Below are 19,554 nucleotides of genomic sequence, written 5' to 3'. Positions count from 1 at the left end.
TTGAACTCTTTATAAGGTATATTCATTATTTCTATTTCATTTAGACTTTTTCTGAGGCTTTGTGTTATTCTTTTATTTGGAGATTCCCCTGTCTCCTCATTAAGCTTGACTTTGTTTCTATGAATTTTGCAGAATAGCTACTTCTCCTAAATGTGAAGGAATGGTCTTATGTATGGTTATCCCCTATTTAGACTGTGTGTGCTTGGTGTCTTCAGCTGGCAGACTAAAGCTGTGGTTGGTGAAGGGTGAGGGTGTTGGAGAACTCCATGCTGGGGCTGCCCTAGTTCAATGGCCAGAGTTGAAGTGGGTGTGGGCTTGGGTGGCTCTCTATGCATAGGGCATCCTGGCAGAGGAGCTGAAGCTGAAGTGGGTGCAAGCTGGGAGTTCCTGGGGCTTTCTATGCAGAGGACATCCAAGTAGGACAGCTGAAGTTGAAGCGGTGCAGCTGGGGTATCTTGGGGTGCTCAGTCCAGGGAGTCTCCTGATTAAGCAGCTGGAGCTGAGGTGGGCATGGGCCAGGGGTTCCCAGGATGATCTTTGTAGGGAAGTCCACTGGTGGGACAGCCACCTAAAGTAGACTGTGCCTGGGGTATCCTGACAAATCATCTGGAGCCGAAGTGGTGCAAGCCTGAGTGTTCCAGGCTGCTTTGCACCTGTGTCACTTGGGTGAAGAGTGCACACTGACCAATGATGTCTTAGTATGCATCACTCTAGGGCTACTTTGGTGAGACAGCTTGGGCTGGTGTGAGCTAAGGGCCCAAAGCCCTCTGAGGTAATAGGCCAGTGAGGGCACCCAGACACCATGGAGGAGGTGAGTTCAAGGTTTTTCCTGCAACATGATCTTGGACAAGAACTCAAGGCCTGTCTTTACTGACCCTTAGACTTCTGTCTAGACTTCTGACCCTTAGACCCTTTTGTACATATTTTTACTTTAACTTCAAAGCCATGAGATAAGTGTGATTTCCTTGAAGAGTTCAAGTCATGCTCCTGCAGTCTCACTGATTCCTCATTATTCCCCAGATTCATTCAGCTTTTCTACTGTGCTGTTTTCATGTCATACTGCATCACCTGGTTGATGAAGATAGATTTTCCAAGCATGTTTTTTTGAGCTCTGGTTCTTGAAAGAAGCTTCTGTGATGCAATACATTTGAAAATACACTACTATATACTTTATATCATTATTGGAGAGTTACAGTACATTAACAAGTTAGAGGTATTGAGAAAGCTCTGGCAAATAAACCTTTTGGTGTGTAATAACTAAGAATTTAAGAATTCTGGGTACTGAGTACATTAACTCAAAATGTATTTGCACATTGATTTTCATATTAACACCTATTACCTTTTCATGAAATAAATGTGAATTCATTGGTAAATGTAGATACCAGTGATGTAGTAATAATAGTTTTCCATGACATTCTCTCTCTCACTCTCTCTCTATTTTTATTTTTTTTGAGTGATCACTTCCTGGGAGAGCTTCCAAATATTGACCCTTATATAAGAATGACATATTATCATAATAGAAAAGGTTACATGAATCTGTATGACAGAGCCAATTCTATGACTTGATGTTCTTTCCCTTCCCCCTCAAAAAAAAAACAAAAAACAAAAAACAAAAAACTAAAAACATGTCCCAGATGGAACAGTATTATGGTTTCTGTCTTTAAGATCACAAGATTCCTCAAAGCACCTTTTAATATGCCTAAAATAGTAAATCTGGTTTAAAGTAGGGAAATACAAAAAGGTGTAAGTCATCGTTTTGAGACTAGACGCTATACACACGATGGGGCCAGTTCCTTGGTCAACATTTCTTTTCACTGATAGGAAGACTCAAATTTAGTATCTTTTTGGGGCCTGCTTTTTTATTATTTTTTTCTGGTGGCTATTTCTTTCTTTTTTCTGTATCCACTTCACATTATTCAGATGACTATGGTTAACGTAGACCTGTGCTGTCAAATACAGCAGCCACTAGCCACATGTGGCTATTTGATTGTTTTTTACTGTGTTAAAAATGCATGCAATAAAATTCACCATTTTAATAATTTTTTTTTTTAATTTTTTTTCAACGTTTATTTATTTTGGGGACAGAGAGAGACAGAGCATGAACGGGGGAGGGGCAGAGAGAGAGGGAGACACAGAATCGGAAACAGGCTCCAGGCTCTGAGCCATCTGCCCAGAGCCCGACGCGGGGCTCGAACCCACGGACCGCGAGATCGTGACCCGGCTGAAGTCGGACGCTTAACCGACTGCGCCACCCAGGCGCCCCTAATAATTTTTAAATGTACAGTTCTGTGGCATTAAATACATTTATATTGTTGTATAACCATCACCACCATCAATCTCTAGAATTTTTTTTTTCCGCAACAGAAACTCTGTACCACTGAACAGGAGCTCCTCATCCCTCTCTCTCCCCTGCCTCTGGCAACCACTATTCTCTTTCCTGTCTCAATGATTTTGACTACTCTAAGTATCTCAGATAACTAGAAACATACAACATTTGTCTTTTGATGACTGGCTTATTTCACTGAGCATAATGTTCTCAAGTTTCATCCATGTTGTAGCTTGTATAAGACTTTCATTCCTGTTTAAGACTAAACAATATTATATTTTATGTATATATCATATTTTTTTTATCCATTCGTCCATGTTGGACATTGATTGATTCTGCCTTCTGGCTACTGGGGATAAAGCTATAAAACGTGGGTGTCCAGCTGCCTTCTTGAGACCCTGTTTTCAGTTCTTTCAGGTATATACTAAGGAGTAGAATTGCTGGATAATATGATATTTAATGTTTAGTTTTTTTGAGGAACCAATGTCTTGTTTTCTATAGCAGCTGCCTCATTTACATTCCCATTAACAGTGCACAAAGGTTCTAACTTCTCTACATTCTTGCCAACACTTTCTATTTTCTGCCTTTATTTTGTTGTTTGTTTTTATAATAGCCATCTTAATGAGTGTGAGATGGTATCTCACTTGTTTTGATTTGCATTCCCTAATAACTAGTGAATTATTCATGTGCTGACTACCCATTGTATATATGTATTTTTTAGAGGAATATATATTCGAGGCCTTTGCCTATTTTTTTTAATCAGGTTGGTTTATTTTGGTGTTGAATTATAAGAGTTTTTATATGTTACAAATATTGACTCCTTGTTAGATATATAATTTGTAAATATTTTCTATGATCCTACAGGTTTTCATTTTACTCTGTTGTGTTCTTTTACAAACAAAAGTTTTTAAAATTTTGTTGTAGTCAAATTTACCTATTTTTTTATTACATGTGTTCTTGGTATTATATGTAACAAATAGTTTCCAAATCCAATGTCAGGAAGTTTCCATGTTTTCTTATATTATTTTATAGTTTAGCACTTACATTAAGGTCTTTGATCAGTTTTGAGTTAATTTTTTTTTATGGTATAAGATAAGGGTCCCACATCAGGGTTTTTTGTTTGTTTGTTTGTTTGTAGGTGGATATCAAGTTGTGTAAACACTATTGGTTGGTTGGTTGAAGACACTGTCCTTTTCCCATTAAATGGTCTTATGACACCCATGTTGATAATCTTTTAGCCATATGTATGAGGGTTTACTTCTGGGTTCAGATTAATTCTTAATTCAGTTCTTAATTCATTTTCATGAAGCAATAATAATGAATATGGCTTTAGCTTCACTTTAGTACCTAAAGTATTTATGAATATCTAGACTCTTCTATTTAGTAGTTGAGAGTTTTCTTATGTTATTTTTCTGGGTAATTATAATGCTTTCTGTCTATATTTATGGTATTTGATATCCCTATATATTGTAAAATGATCAGTCTAGTTAACATCCATCACCATACATAGTTACAATTTTTTTTCTTCAGATGAAAACTTTCAAGATTTACTCTCTTAGTAACTTTCAAATATACAATTACATATTATTATTATTATATCCCCATGACTTACTTATTTTACAGCTGGGAGTTTGTACTTTTTAATTTACTTCTCTCTCTCTCTTTTTTTTAATTTCTAAATGTCTTATTTATATTTGAGAGAGAGAGAGAGAGAGCGAGAGAGAGAGAGAGAGAGAGAGAGAGAGACTGAGTGGGGGTAGGGCAGAGAAATTGGGAGACACAGAATCTGAAGCAGGCTCCAGGCTCTCAATTCTGAATTGGCAGCACAGCACAGAGCCCGATGAGGGGCTTGAACTCACAAACTGTGAGATTATGACCTGAGCTGAAGTCAGACACTTAATGGACTGAGCCACCCAGATGTGCCTCTTTCTCCCATTTCAGTGCCTGCCTGCCTGTCTCTTACCTTCCACCACCCCCTTAACCCCTGGCCTCTGGTAACCACCAATTTGTTCTCTGTATCCATGAATCTGAATATTTCTGTTTGTTTAGTTGATTGGTTTTGTTCGTTTGTTTGGGTTTTGCTTTGCTTTGTTTCAGATTACTCATATAAGTAAGCTTATATGATATTTGTCTTTCTCTGTCTGACTTCTTTTATTTAGCATAATACCCTCAAAGTCCAACCATGTTGTCACAAATGGCAAGATTTCGTTCCTGTAGGGATGAATCACATTCCTTTATAAATATAATTACTTTATCCATTCTTCTCTCGATGACATTAAATTTTCATATCTTGGCTATTGTAAATAATGATGCAGTGAACATGAAGGTGCATGTATCTCTTTGAGTCATTGTTTTCAGTTTCTTTGGATAAATACCCATAAGAAGAATTGCTGGATCATACTTTCAATTTTTCAAGGAGCCTCCATACTGTTATCCATAAAGGCTACACCAATTTACATTCTGACCAACAGTACATGAAAGTTCCCTTTTGTCTTCATCCTCGCCAAGACTTGTCGTTTCTTGTCTTTTTGACAATAGCCATTCTAACAGGTGTAAGCTGATTTCTCATTGTGGTTTTGATTTGCACTTCCCTGATGATGAGTGATGTTGAGCAGTTTTCAGGCTCCCTTTGGCCATGTGTGTATCTTCTCTGGAAAATGTCTATTCAGATACATTGCTCATTGTAAAAACTGGATTATTTTCCCTTTTTGCTACTGAGTTCTATGAGTTTTTTATGTATGTTGGATATAACCCTTTATTAGAGATATTATTTGCAAATATTTTCTCTCATTCAGTAGGTTGCCTTTTCATTTTGTTGACAGTTTCCTTTACTGTGCAGAAGCTTTTTAGCTTGAGCTCATCCCACTTGTTCATTTTTGCTTTTGCTGTCAAATCCAAAAAATCTTCAAGACCAGTGTCAAGTTGCTTATTACCATGTTTTCTCTCAGAGTTTTAATGGTTTTAGGTCTTAGTTTTAAGTCTTTGATCCGTTTTGAGTTGTTTTTTATGTATAGTATAAGATAATGGTCCAGTTTCATTCTTTTGCCTATGACTGTCCAGTTTCCCAACACCATTTGTTGAAGAGACTGTTCCCCATTGGACATTATTGGATGTTTTGTCATAAGTTAACTGATCACATATGTGTGGCTTATATTTACATTTTAAACTAATGCATTTATTCCTGAAGAATTATAAAATAAAAAGGGTACATAATTTAAGTGTAATAAAGACTATAGAGGAAAAAATTCACTTTTCAATCAATGGTCCAGGGACATTTGGTTCCTGGGATGAAAAAATAAAGAACAGTGTGATTTCTACCTCTCCTTCTATACAAAAAGAAACTGCATGTGGATTTAATATCTAAATATGAAAAGAAAACCTTAAAATTTTAGACTAAAATGGGAGATGATATTTATGATCTTGGGATAAGGATGAACTTTTACTTTCCAGCTTTATTGAGCTATAATTAACCTGTAACATTGTGTAAATTTAAGGTGTTCAATGAGTTGATTTGTACACATATATATTGCAAAATGATTACTACCACAGTGTTAACACCTCCAGCAAGGAAGAACTTCTTAAAGAATAAATGAAAGAGAATTTTTGCATCCATATTCATCAGGGATATTGGCCTGTAGTTCTCTTTTTTTTTGCTGGGTCTCTGTCTGCTTTAGGAATCAAAGTAATGCTGGCTTCATAGAATGAGTCTGGAAGTTTTCCTTCCCTTTCTATTTTTTGGAACAGCTTGAGAAGGAGAGGTATTATGTCTGCTTTAAATGTCTGGTAGAATTCCCCAGGGAAGCCATCTGGTCCTGGACTCTTATTTGTTGGGAGGTTTTTGATAACTGATTCAATTTCTTCACTGGTTATGGGTCTGTTCAAGTTTTCTATTTCTTCCTGTTTGAGTTTTGGAAGCGTGTGGGTGCTTAGGAATTTCTCCATTTCTTCCAGGTTGTCCAGTTTGTTGGCATATAATTTTTCATAGTATTCCCTGATAATTGCTTGTATTTATGAGGGATTGGTTGTAATAATTCCATTTTCATTCATGATTTTATCTATTTGGGTCCTCTCCCTTTTCTTTTTGAGAAGCCTGGATAGAGGTTTATCAATTTTGTTTATTTTTTCAAAAAACCAACTCTTGTTTTCATTGATCTGCTCTACAGTACTTTTTTTAGATTCTATATTGTTTCTTTCTGCTCTAATCTTTATTATTTACCTTCTTCTGCTGGGTTTGGGGTGTCTTTGCTGTTCTGCTTCTATTTCCTTTAGGTGTGCTTTTAGATTTTGTATTTGGGATTTTTCTTGTTTCTTGAGATAGGCCTGGATTGCAATGTATTTTCCTCTCAGGACTGCCTTTGCTGCATACCAAAGCATTTGGATTGTTGTATTTTAATTTTCATTTGTTTCCATATTTTTTTTTTATTTCTTCTCTAGTTTCCTGGTTGACCCATTCATTCTTTAGTAGGGTGTTCTTTAACCTCCATGCTTTTGGAAGTTTTCCAGACTTTTTCCTGGGGTTGATTTCAAGTTTCATAGCCTGAAAGTGTGCATGGTATGATCTCAATTCTTTTATACTTATGAAGGGCTGTTTTGTGACCCAGTATGTGACCTATCTTGGAGAATGTTCCATGTGCATTCGAGAAGAAAGTATATTCTGTTGCTTTGGGATGCAGAGTTCTAAATCTATCTGTCAAGTTCATCTTGACAATGATCCAATGTATCATTCAGGACCCTTGTTTCTTTATTGATCCTGTGTCTAGATGATCTATCCATTGTTGTAAGTGGGGTATTAAAGTCCCCTGCAATTACCACATTCTTATCAATAAGGTTGCTTATGTTTGTGATTAATTGTTTTATATATTTGGGGGCTCCCGTATTCAGCGCATAGACATTTATAATTGTTAGCTCTTCCTGATGGATAGACCCTGTAATTATTATATAATGCCTTTCTTCATCTCTTGTTACAGCCTTTAATTTAAAGTCTAGTTTGTCTGATATAAGTATGGCTACTCCAGCTTTCTTCTGACTTCCAGTAGCATGATAGATGGTTCTTCATCCCCTCACTCTCAATCTGAAGGTGTCCTCAGGTCTAAAATGAGTCTCTTGTAGACAGCAAATAGATGGGTCTTGTTTTTTTATCCATTCTGATACCCTATGTCTTTTGGTTGGCGCATTTAGTCCATTTACATTCAGTGTTATTATTGAAAGAAATGGGTTTAGAGTCATTGTGATGTCTGTAGGTTTCATGCTTGTAGTGATGTCTCTGGTACTTTGTGGTCCTTGCAACATTTCACTCACAGACTCCCCCTTAGGATCTCTTGTAGGGCTGGTTTAGTGGTGATGAATTCCTTCAGTTTTTGTTTGTTTGGGAAAACCTTTATCTCTCCTTCCATTCTAAATGACAGACTTGCTGGATAAAGGATTCTCAGATGCATATTTTTTCTGTTCATCACATTGAAGATTTCCTGCCATTCCTCTGGCCTGCCAAGTTTCAGTAGTTAGGTCTGCTACTACCCTTTTGTGTCTACCTTTGTACGTTAGGGCCTGTTTATCCCTAGCTGCTTTCAGAATTCTCTCTTTATCCGTGTATTTTGCCAGTTTCACTATGATATGTGGTGCAGAAGATGGACTCAAGTTACGTCTGAAGGGAGTTCTCTGTGCCTGTTGGATTTCAATGCCTTTTTCCTTCCCCAGATCAGGGAAGTTCTCAGCTATGATTTGTTCAAGTACACCTTCATCCCTTTTTTTCTTTCTTCTTCTTCTGGAATTCCTATGATACGGATATTGTTCCATTTGATTGCATCACTTAGTTCTCTAATTTTCCCTTCATATTCCTGGATTTTTTAATCTCTCTTTTTCTCAGCTTCCTCTTTTTCCATAATTTTATCTTCTAATTCACCTATTCTCTCCTCTGACTCTTCAATCCATGCTATGGCCACCTCCATTTTATTTTGCACCCTATTTATAGCATTTTTTAATTCCTCGTGACTATTTTTTAGTCCCTTGATCTCTGTAGCAATAGATTCTCTGCTGTCCTCTATGCTTTTTTAAGCCTAGTGATTAATTTTATGACTATTATTCTAAATTCTTGTTCCGTTATATTGTTTAAATCGGTTTTGATCAATTCATTAACTGTCACTACTTCCTGGAGTTTCTTTTGAGGAGAATTCTTCCATTTCGTCATTTTGGGTAGTCCCTATGGTAGCTCCAAACTGCAAGGCACTTCCCCTGTGCTGTCCGGAGAAACTTGTGTTGGTGGGCGGGGCTACAGTCAGACTCCATGTCTGCCCCCAGATCACCACTGGGGCCACAGGCAGTCTGGTGTGTACCTTATCTTCCCCTCTCCCAGGGGCAGGACTCACTGTGGAGTGGTGTAGCCCCTGTCTGGGCTGCTTGCACACTGCCAGGCTTGTGGTGCTGCTTCAATGGGATCTGGCCAAGGGCATATTAGCCGGGGTGGATCCTCAAGGTGCACAGGGGTGGGAGCGGTAGGCTTAGCTAGTTTTGCCATCACTGGTCCCCTGGGGGAGGGGCCCTGCAGCACCGGGAGGGAGGCAGGCCCGTGGGACAGATGGATCCACAGAAGCATAGCATTGGGCATTTGCACATCGCAAGCAAGTTTGGTGAGGGGAACTGGTTCCCTTTGGAATTTTGGCTGGGGGATGGGAGAGGGAGATGGTGCTTGCCAGCGCCTTTGTTCCCCGCTGAGCTGAGCTCTGTCCTTTCGGGGCTCAAAAACTCTCCCTCCCGGTGTCCTCTCGCCCTCCCTGCTCTCCGAGAGCAGAGCTGTTGACTTTTAACATTCCAGATGTTAAGTCCCACTGGCTGTCAGAACTCAGTCTGGTCCCTTCGCTTCTGCAAGTCAGACTCGGGGGCTCTGCCTTGCCAGGTGGGCTGCCTCTCCACTGCCCCAGCTCCCTCCCGCCAGTCCGTGTAGCACGCACCACCTCTCCACCATTCCTACCATCTTCTGTGGGCCTCTTGTCTACGTTTGGCTCCAGAGAGTCTGTTCTGCTAGTCTTCCAGTGCTTTTCTGGATTATTCAGGCAGATGTGGGTGGAATCTAAGCAATCAGCAGGAGGAGGTGAGTCCAGCATCCTCCTATGCTGCCATCTTCCTTGAACTCTGCTGCTTTCTTGCTGCCTCTGGAGGTGGTGGATAAGCGGTTCCTGGATTTTGGATCATAGCTCCAAATCTTTGGCATTATGTGTTTTCAGACTTTATATGAGCTTCTCCCTACCTGCCCCTACCTCCAGCCTCCTCCCCCACCTCCCCCCTCCAGAAACTAGCCGGAGTGGGACTGGGTCTGGGGTGGAAAGGGTCTGACTTAGAAAACAGTACTAAATCCAAAATAAGGCTGGGCACACCTTCAAAACCAGACTGGGTCCAGGGTCAGACTGGGTCAATCTTAGAAACATGATTGGGACCAGGAGGAACTAGGTCCAGAATGAAATTGTTTTTGAAGACTTTCTTCCTGTATTCTGGAAGAGTTTAAATAACATTGAGATTATCCTCTTTTTAAAGGGTTAGTGATTTCCTCTGAGACACCATCTGGATTGACTGATTTTTTGACTAACTTTGTCTTTAACAGTCTTATTTATTTCTGTAAACAGGAAATCAGACTCTGTAGTTTTTTCAAAATCTCCTTTCTTGTCAGCATTGGCAACTTATATTTTCCTAGAAAGTTATGTCCTCCAGGTTCTCAAATATATTTACATGTGTTGAGAAATTTAGTTTTATGATACTCTTAATTCTGTTTTCTAAGGTCATTTCACTGTTACCTTTTTTTACTTTTAAATGTTTGTTATCTCCTTTATTTTGTTTTGATAGCAATCTATATTTTTTTACATCTGGTTTTCGTTTTTTTGGGGGGGTGAACCCTGTTTTAGAATTATTTTCCATGTTTCATTATTTTCTCAATCATTAATCTCTTCTTGTAATTTTATTAGTTTTTTTTTCCTGCTGCTTCTTTGTAAATGCTTGAGTCAGAGAATTCTTGTTTTCATTATTTCTTGTAAATTCATGTCTGTAGTGAAGGTTATTTGTTTTCCTTGAGATCACTACTTTAGCATTCTTATAAGAATTAAATATATATATAGCAAAAAGAGTACTAAAATGTGATTCAGGACACAGAGGTCCCAACCCTAGTTCTCTTTTTGTATATCACCGTCTCTGCCAGTATCATCCTGGGCATGTCACTGAGACTTCCTGCTTGGGTTTCAGTTTCCTCAACTAGAAAATAAAGAAATATTTGATGATCTCAAAAGTTCTATTTTGCTGCCTAGTTTACTGAAATACATTCGTATCACCAGCTTGGGACTCTAAGAATTTGAACTGAGTCTACAAAATGGGCTCTAGACTCAAATGTTTTAAGTAACGATATACTAGTTAGTCTCTGAACTGTAGTTTCCTGTGTAGTCACAAAAGACAAGCTTCTAATTGTTCTTTGGCTATAAGACGGGAGTCTAAGCTTCAGGCAAATGTAGATCTCTATAAGTATTCCTTACTAACTTAGCATATTTTGTCATAATTAATCAACTGTTGAAAGTTATGTAAAGTCCATGGGGCAGTGTTTTTCCAAATCCTTTGAAATTCTTGAAACAAACAAATACCTGATTGTTGGTGAGGAAAAAGTTAAGCAGCATGCAGCTCTTTTTATGGGTTAAGATTGAAGGCAAAAAGTAACAACAGATATTGTGTCAGAGTAAAACTGTAAACAAGAAAAGATTCTAAGGTCTGGAAGTTATAAAACAAATGTGTAATAATGACAACATTATTAAACATTAACAGATTCTGCATCTAAACTTTCTTTAAAAAAATATAAAGCAAAAACAAGGAAAAGTTTATTTACAGATAATAACAAATAAATGTTAGAAAATGGGAGCCAGATTTTCACAAAATCTTATCTATGCTACATAAAATTCACATATGTAACTTGTCATAGTTAAAAACCTAGGTAGTAACTGGAAAAAAAAAATCACTGTCCTTTGTGGACAAATTAAAGCTACCATAGCAAAATAAAATATCTTAAGTTTTGAATTTGCCATCCTGTGTGTTTAAGCATTGACATGAATACAATGCATTTTTTTTAGCTATGAATGTAAAAAATACCAAAAGGGAAATTAGGAGGGAAAATGAACAAAATATCCTTCATTTACATATATTTTCTGAAGCCATTTTAAGTCTTCTATTTAGAAAATGTTATTATATAACAATGGCAGTCATTGCCACTGTATATATCCCTATGTGTTCTAAATAAGTTGTTTCTGAGTAGTTTTTCTCCACATGTCACCACATTTCTAACTATAGGAATGTAATTTTGTAGCCTTAAAAATTGCATTGATTTTTAGATGCACATAAGGAGAGCAGAATAAGTAACAATGCTAAAAAAAAAAAAAAAGAATAAACGTATTGTTTTATTTACCTCTCAAGAAAAGAGAAAGAAAAGTCACATGCCCCATTTTGTTTAAAGATTCATAGTGCAGCATAGTTTCCTTTTCTTTTATAATAAATATTTAAAATACATGTAATATTAAACAGTTCACCAAATTGAAAATGTTATGTGAGAATATGGGACGATGGTTTGGAAGTATAAAGACATCTACTGTCACACTGTGTTTTGTGTTTTTTGTTCATAAATCAGTACTGGAAGCATACAAGCCAATGGGAGTGCGGGCTCAACAGATTTCTGAAATGCCGGCCGAAATGAGAGACCATTGCTTTTCAGAGTGTCAAAGTAGACTTAAAAATATAATTAATACAATATAGTGCTGGATATGGTATGAAAGACAATGCATGTGTATTCACTTTGGCTAGACTCTGATTTAAATGTAGAATTTACATTTTGTCCTTTATAAAGCTTAGTTGAGTTAATAGTATTTCTTCCATTTTCCTCTCCTCTAAAGTGGGAATAATGATGCTTGCTTGCTAGCGTTGTAATGAATCCAAGTGAGGTGGTATATATAATAGCATAGGCACATGGTAAGCTTTTAAAAATTAAATTCCTGGGGCGCCTGGGTGGCTCAGTCGGTTAAGTGGCCGACTTCAGCTCAGGTCACGATCTCACACTCCGTGAGTTCGAGCCCCGCGTCGGGCTCTGTGCTGACAGCTCAGAGCCTGGAGCCTGTTTCAGATTCTGTGTCTCCCTCTCTCTGACCCTCCCCCATTCATGCTCTGTCTCTCTCTGTCTCAAAAATAAATAAACGTTAAAAAAAAAAATTTAAATTCCTATCACCTTCAAAGTGGTCATCTTTTTTAATGAACCACTGTTTAAAAACAAAGAAATTAATGTAAAGAATAAACTATGAGCATGCACATCAAAATAAGGAAAAATATTCCCTAAAGGTGAATGGAAGTAAAGTAGACTATTAACATGGAAACTGAAGTGAATCCAGAAAACATTTGAAATCCTTCTGATCTGGACAGAGCAAAATCAAGTACAACAACAGAGTCCTGGACAAACAATACAGTAGGTTTGTTTATTTGTTAAAAGTAAATTTCTAATTATGTTGTATATGTTGTTTCAGAGGCAAAGGCCCATTGAAAAATACATCTGATGTTATTAATGCTGCCAAGAAAATTGCCGAAGCAGGTTCTCGAATGGACAAGTTAGCCCGCGCTGTGGCTGATCAGGTAATACAGGAGGGAAGAGTAAGCACATGCTGTGTGGTACCATTAATTAGCACTTGGGTTCTATAATGGTTTTTATGTACTCTATAAAATGCTTCTGAAGGATGAATTGTAATCACTTACGTTTTCCAAACTGGACTCGAACTTTGCTGAGACTGAGTTCATTGCAAAGTGGGTTCAGTCCAGGAGCGACTCATCAGGCCTATGACCAAAACTCCTTCAGAACAAAGAGTACCCACTACTTAAGAGACATAACCCCCCAAAGAATGTATTATGCTGGCTACCCTGATTCAGCAAGTCAGCTACACTGCATAAAGAGGAAGAGAAAGAACTTTTAACTCTTGTTATTTAATATTGATCTTACTATAATGATACTCTTGATAATTCTTAAAATGCTCTGGCATAAATGGAATTAATCCACATAATCAGGAACCTCCAGATTTCAGCTTTATTTTCATCTGGATTTAAAGGCATTACAGAGAAAGGAAATTCTGAGAGTATCTTTTGTGCCTTCCGACCGAAGTTAGATACATGAAAGTAGTTCTGAATCTCACCTGAGTATTTGTGTTTATCTCCACACTTTGCATGTCATGTGGCTTAAATTGGAACTCTAAAATCCTGTTCTAAATATGTCTAGTTGCAATAATGTTCCATTCCTTATAAGGGTACTTTAAACAGTAGACTTGTACAGGTAACTAATTCTTACCCTTTTGAATAACAGTGGTTTATAGTTTGAGCTATTTTAAAAGGAAAAATGTCTTAAAATATAAAATAAGATTCTGAAATAGAAAATATTACATAAGCTGTTACTTACATGGACACAACATTATAAGCATGAAATTGCTTACTAGACTCCAATATAGTGATGCTATCTGGAGACACTGACATAGGATTGTTCCTCCTTCTTAATGGCCCTAGTCTCCTATAATTTTTGAGTTGCTTATTATAATTTTCTTCCTTCATTCCTTAATGTTTGGCTCTTCCCCTAAATACTTGCCGTCTTCAACATCCCAGATTCTAGAATCCCTCAGAAGTCAATACCAAATCCACTCGTCTTGTAAATACTGAAAACACATGATTAAATCATTAAGATTACATTTAAAATATGCCAGCAGATTGTCTCATTTTAATTTTTTTACATATATGATGGCTAATCCAAGGGAATGTTTTGTGCTTGCTTTTAAATTTTTGAGAGGGGCTCCTAGGTGGCTCAGTCAGGTAAGCATCAGACTCTTGGTTTCGGCTCAGGTCATGATTTCATGGTTCATGAGATCGAGCCTCTCATTGAGCTCTAGGCTGATGGCACCTAGAGCTTCTTTGAATTCTCTCTCTTCTCTCTCTCTGCCCCTCTACCCACTTGCTCACTTGATCTCTCTCCCTCTCAAAATAAACAAACATTAAAAACATTTTAATTTTGGAGAAACACTTAATCGTAAAGATAATTCATTAAATATTACCACCATTTGACTATCCCCTAAAATTTGTATGGGTTGAAGACCAAACCACCACTAAGTTGCTAATTTCAGGGACATATCAACTGCCAGGCTTCCTGCAGTTTGCAGGATAAATTGAACTGATCTATACAGAGTTCTGTATGTATCCCAGAAAGTTTATGGAAAAGAGAGGAGAGATAATGAATGTTCTTGGAAATATGCACGCATGTATGCAAACAAACAAAAATGCACCAGCCAGGAAAGAATGCCACATTTTTTCCCTGAAAATGTTTAGGGCACTTGGGATGAGTGGAGTGAGAAGAGATTGGTAGAGGTTCTAAAAAGAGTTTTGTGAGGAAAGACTTCTTTCCTGAAGTGAAAGTAGATGGAGTTTGGATGGCTTCTCCATTAAACTCTGAATCTAAATTGCTTTAAACTATTTTTTAGTATGTTTAGGTTCCTTGAGTTCTTGTTTTTTGCTTTCACATTTTAGGACCTTTATTTCCAGCAATTATGCAACTTGAATCATAGTCCCAGGCAGCGGGACTATGGAAATAGAATTAACTATGGACTTGATGTATGGAAAGCACATCACACATGCACACACACAAATCCCAAGATTCTAGATATATTTTGCAATTAAATAACAAAGTATTTAGCAGCGCCTGGGTGGCTCAGTTGGTTAAGTGTCTGAGTCTTGATTTCAGCTCAGGTCATGATCGCGGTTGGTGAGATTGAGCACCACTGTGGGCTCTACACCGACAGCATGAAGCCTGCTTTGGATTCTCTTTCTCTCCTTCTCTCTCTGCCCCTCCCTGGCTTATTCTCTCTCTCTCAAAATAAATAAACATTTAAAAAATAAAAACAAAAATTAAACAAGAAATTAAATGACAAAATATGTAAATGCTATTCTATGATGACTTAAAATAAACACAAGAGTTGGTTAAATATAACCCTCTCTTGGTGGGATGTGCACTGTCATCAGCTATGAAGCAACTTGCAGTTTTTGCTAATGCTTTGTCTGAATAGGACATATCTTTCTCAAACTCACCTATTTTCATGATATATGAATTATATTTCTTGGTCCATCATGCTTTTATGTGTGTTTTAAATAATGGAATAGGATGAACATTACCAAAAAATGGATGTGTTGCCTTTATTTTGCCTGAAAATATTTTTATGAAGATTTGAGATACACAAGCAATATAAACTTTTTACGGATTGTTGCATTTTTAATTACTGTTCCATTGAGATAGAACTTCGAGTTTAATTTGTTGCAAGGTATTTTTATCGAAAGCCTTGTCAGCCCTCAAGGGAGATATCATTTTAAAGTTAATTCCTTTCAGTATATAGGTCTCTGGAGTAGGATAAATATTACAGTATTAAGTACTTATTTAGTAGAAAGCTAAAACAGTCTCTGTGGGATTCTTTCTTGATAAATGCAGTTAGTAAAAGAAAGTACCACAATGGTGTTATATATAAAAGAGACCCCTTTGTCATTTGTTAAAGATATGGTTATGTCAAAACCACAGGATTCACAGTATTAATGAAAGGTTTGCCTTTTTTTTTTTCTTTTTTTTTTAAGAATTGCCTTTCTTAAGCTTGAAGAAAACCTAGCTGGAGTCTTTTTCTCATAACTTTTTTTTTTGAGATAGAGAAACAGTGAGCGGGTGAGGAGCAGAGGGAAAGGGAGAATTTTAAGCAGGCTCCATGCCCAGTGAGGAGCCCAACTTGGGGGTCGATCTCACAGTCATGAGATCATGAACCAGGCTATAATCAAGAGCCAGAAACTTAACTGACCAAGCCACCCAGGCACCCCTCTCATTCGCTTATTCTAAATAAGTCACTTCAGATTTAGCTATAGATCTTTATTTCTTACAGTGTTTGATCAAAAATTTGGTGGGTATACATCCTTTACAAGTGCTAATTTGAGCCAGAACAATGGAATGGCCTACAGAATCTTGAACTGAACTTTTGATAGTAATAGAAATATGTTCCAAATATTGAATAACCATTGGTATTGAAGCATTAAATGCTTTAGAGAGTCATGTAAATATCTGTGGAAGTGTTCAGCTAAGCTCACTGTGTATTTGATGGATGTCTACCCACTAAGTCTCAGACAGAATCCAAAATTCCTGGTTCTAGTTGACTCTGGTATAACCTTTGAAGAGCTCTGTTTTTACTCTTATGTGTTTGTTTCAGTTGGCTTCAAACTCTACTTAAATCTCTTTCTCTAACAGTGGTTATGATCCTTCTCATAATGTCTTATTTAAAGTTTATAATGTTGCTAAATTTTTGATAAATACAAAAATCCAAAAAGTGTAATAGACTTCCTTTAGTGAATGATACTTTTCTGAGAAAGCCAAAGGAAACAAATGGTTTTTTCACCCAACCAAATGAATTGAAATTCTATCTTATGCTGTGTCAGAGAGATTTCTATGCAGAGCGATTTCTTTCTAGCCTCTGTTGCTTTGGTTGTCCATATTAAAATAACTACACATAGTGAATGTTGAGTGGGCCACTAAGAAAAAAACCTGTAGAATATTTGGTTTTCTTAACAGTTTAGAAGACAACTGGTAAAATTACTCATAAACATGTACAGAAGTTCCAGTAAGACTTTCTGGAAGATCTTCAATATTCTGTTTAGAGAATTGTATCAAAGTACAGCTGACCATTGTAAACTACTGACTGTGGCTTTCATAAAATGTGCTATCAAGAAATTAAATGGATGTGATTAATATTTATGACACTAAAACCTTTTTCTTCTCACAGCTTTTATATAGCAAGTGTTAGAAACTGAAGAGTACTTACTAATTGAGATCACTTTTTTTTTGATGTTTTATAGTGTCCTGATTCAGCATGTAAGCAGGATTTATTAGCCTACCTTCAACGAATTGCTTTGTATTGCCATCAGCTTAATATCTGCAGCAAGGTGAAGGCAGAAGTTCAGAATCTAGGAGGAGAGCTCATTGTGTCAGGGGTAAGCTGGGAGTTGGGCTTCACAATTAAAGTTCCCACTGTTGTGCTTCCAAGGCAAGCATTCTTGGCAACAGTACTGCTAAAAACACCAAACTACGGTGATTCATAGGGAGTTTTTTTTTTTTTAAATAAATGTTATCACCATTATTCCAGACCTTACAATAACTCACAAAGAGCAATTTGATTTTCCAATTACCCCATGTTTATACTAGCCTTGTAAAATCTCCATTCTTCACAAGAAAACTAATTTTGTAGTCTGGAAACTCATTGCCAAGCTTTGACTATTATAATTATTTGGAGCTTTTGTACATTTACTCATTGTGAGTCTACTTCCCTTTGTTAGTCCTAGTAATTTTCACTTTCTGTTCAGGAGCCAGCCTCTCTATGTGTGGATAGTGTTCACATGTTAGAGATGATGAAAACAATAGGAATTCATTCATCAGGTTCCAATGCATACTAGGTTATCAGTAACCCTTGAAAGCCAGAAAATATTCAAATTTAATACAGGTTGATGTGCTGTTGCCAAAAACTAACATAGTTGTCAAACACTAACAATTATGTCTTCTTTGCTTAATCACTCTGGTGTTTCCCTTAGTATCTGGTCCATTTTCATCAAATATAGAGAAATAAGTTTGATTAATAGAAGAATTATGATTTCTTGGCAAGATTTCCAAATGTATGTGTTGAGGTTCTTCACCTTGGCTTCTCCTCCCTCTGTCCCCTTCTTTGAACACGAGGTGCCATCTATTGTAAACTATATGCAAATTCCAAAGTGTGGCTCTGCCACCTTTAGTTCTTTTCCCAGTCAACGATGATGCTGCCATTTTAAGTGTGACATTACTGGGAACATCACATTATCAACGTGGTGAATGCCTTTTGAAAATCAGATGAGTCATGAAGCTCAATTCTCAATTTTCAGAAATTCCACAGACCATTTGATAAAAATATATGGAAAAATCATTCTTCGACGGTTTCAGGTTCTGTATTATTTGGGTGGCAGAAAACAGCTGGGAAAAGAGCTGATCTGGCTTGCATGGAGATGCCATCTGGAAAGCCTGTTCCATGCAGTTTCACCTAGAGTCCGATAAATTGGCTATTTTGTGCCTCTTCCCAAAGCATAGTCACCTCTTTGCATTTCCAAAATGATCCTGCTTCAACATTCTTCAACAACCAAGAGCAATCTGTCTTGCAATGTGTCCTTTCTGCCGAGTTGGTAATTACCCAGTTTCTCTCTGCCAAGAAGTGATCAAAACATTGCATATCCCTTGCTTCTTTTCTTATCTTCAGACTCGATGGTATAGTTTCCCATACCATTCGGCTTTCATGTCCATCTGTATATAGCACCTGTGGAACTGAGTGCTTTTTGTTTAGCTTGCCTTGTGTGCTTTCATTTGTCACTTTCCAAATCTTATTATTTACATGGATGCACAAAGCATCTTTGTGGATCTCAGAGTCCACAACCTCATTTAGGTGATATTTTACTGGCAGAGCTGTTCTCCATTATCCTCTCAGTACCCATTGTTCATCACTGCTTCCCGAGCATCATTTCCATTGTCTTTTCCTCATTTAGATGTAGTCCAAACCATCACTGGCTTTTATCACTTGCACTGTTGGCATTTGTAGAGGTGTTTGAGATTGAGAACACCATCAAGAAGCCTGTTTCCTTCTTTGAGTCTTATTGGCAAAGTTCATAAATCCTTGCATGGGAGAAGGCTTCTTTTTGAGGAATGTTATATAACTTTATAATAGTTTTGAGTCAAATGCATTATAAAGGTTTGCTATATATTGCTCAGTTATGGACCTGCTCTTGGCCTCCTCATTTTTTCAAAGCTTGATTGCTATTTGGTGCCATACCTGCATCTGTAGTCTGCTGTCTTTGCCACTTCTGCGTCCATCTTATTCTTCATCCTCCTTCACTGATGGCTAATGGAGAAAAAATACCAATGTGTTTCTTTTGCAAAATAGCCACAAATGACTGCCTTCAAAGTTCTGAAAGAGTCAAGAATGTAAGACCCCATACACACAAACTTTCAATGATTTTGCCAAGAAAATGTGTCCATGCCTAGGGCCCCATTTATTTTGTTGTCTGGCATGACAAAGTTGCTACATTTTTAGGGATAAACTACTATAGTATTATATATGAGAGAGAGAGAGAGAGAGAGAGAGAGAGAGAGAGAGAGAGAGAGA

The 19,554-nt window shown here is 37.3% G+C and overlaps 1 protein-coding gene across 5 annotated transcripts in view; it reads left to right on the top strand.

Moving 5' to 3' along the window:
• The window catches only part of CTNNA2 (catenin alpha 2), a 1,118,632-nt gene that overhangs the window by 1,061,638 nt on the left and 37,440 nt on the right, over positions 1-19,554 (top strand). For all 5 annotated transcript variants that reach the window (XM_040458373.1, XM_040458375.1, XM_040458374.1 and 2 more), the window contains exons 16-17: positions 12,853-12,958; positions 17,234-17,368. In XM_040458373.1, the coding sequence (XP_040314307.1) occupies positions 12,853-12,958; positions 17,234-17,368 (241 nt within the window). The remainder of the gene's footprint in view (positions 1-12,852; positions 12,959-17,233; positions 17,369-19,554) is intronic.

Source organism: Herpailurus yagouaroundi, unplaced genomic scaffold (assembly GCF_014898765.1).
Source record: "Herpailurus yagouaroundi ecotype Mexico unplaced genomic scaffold, PumYag 221, whole genome shotgun sequence".
Lineage (NCBI taxonomy): Eukaryota > Metazoa > Chordata > Mammalia > Carnivora > Felidae > Herpailurus > Herpailurus yagouaroundi.
The sequence above is the reverse complement of the archived record's forward strand: the minus strand, read 5'-3'. Positions and strand labels throughout refer to the sequence as shown.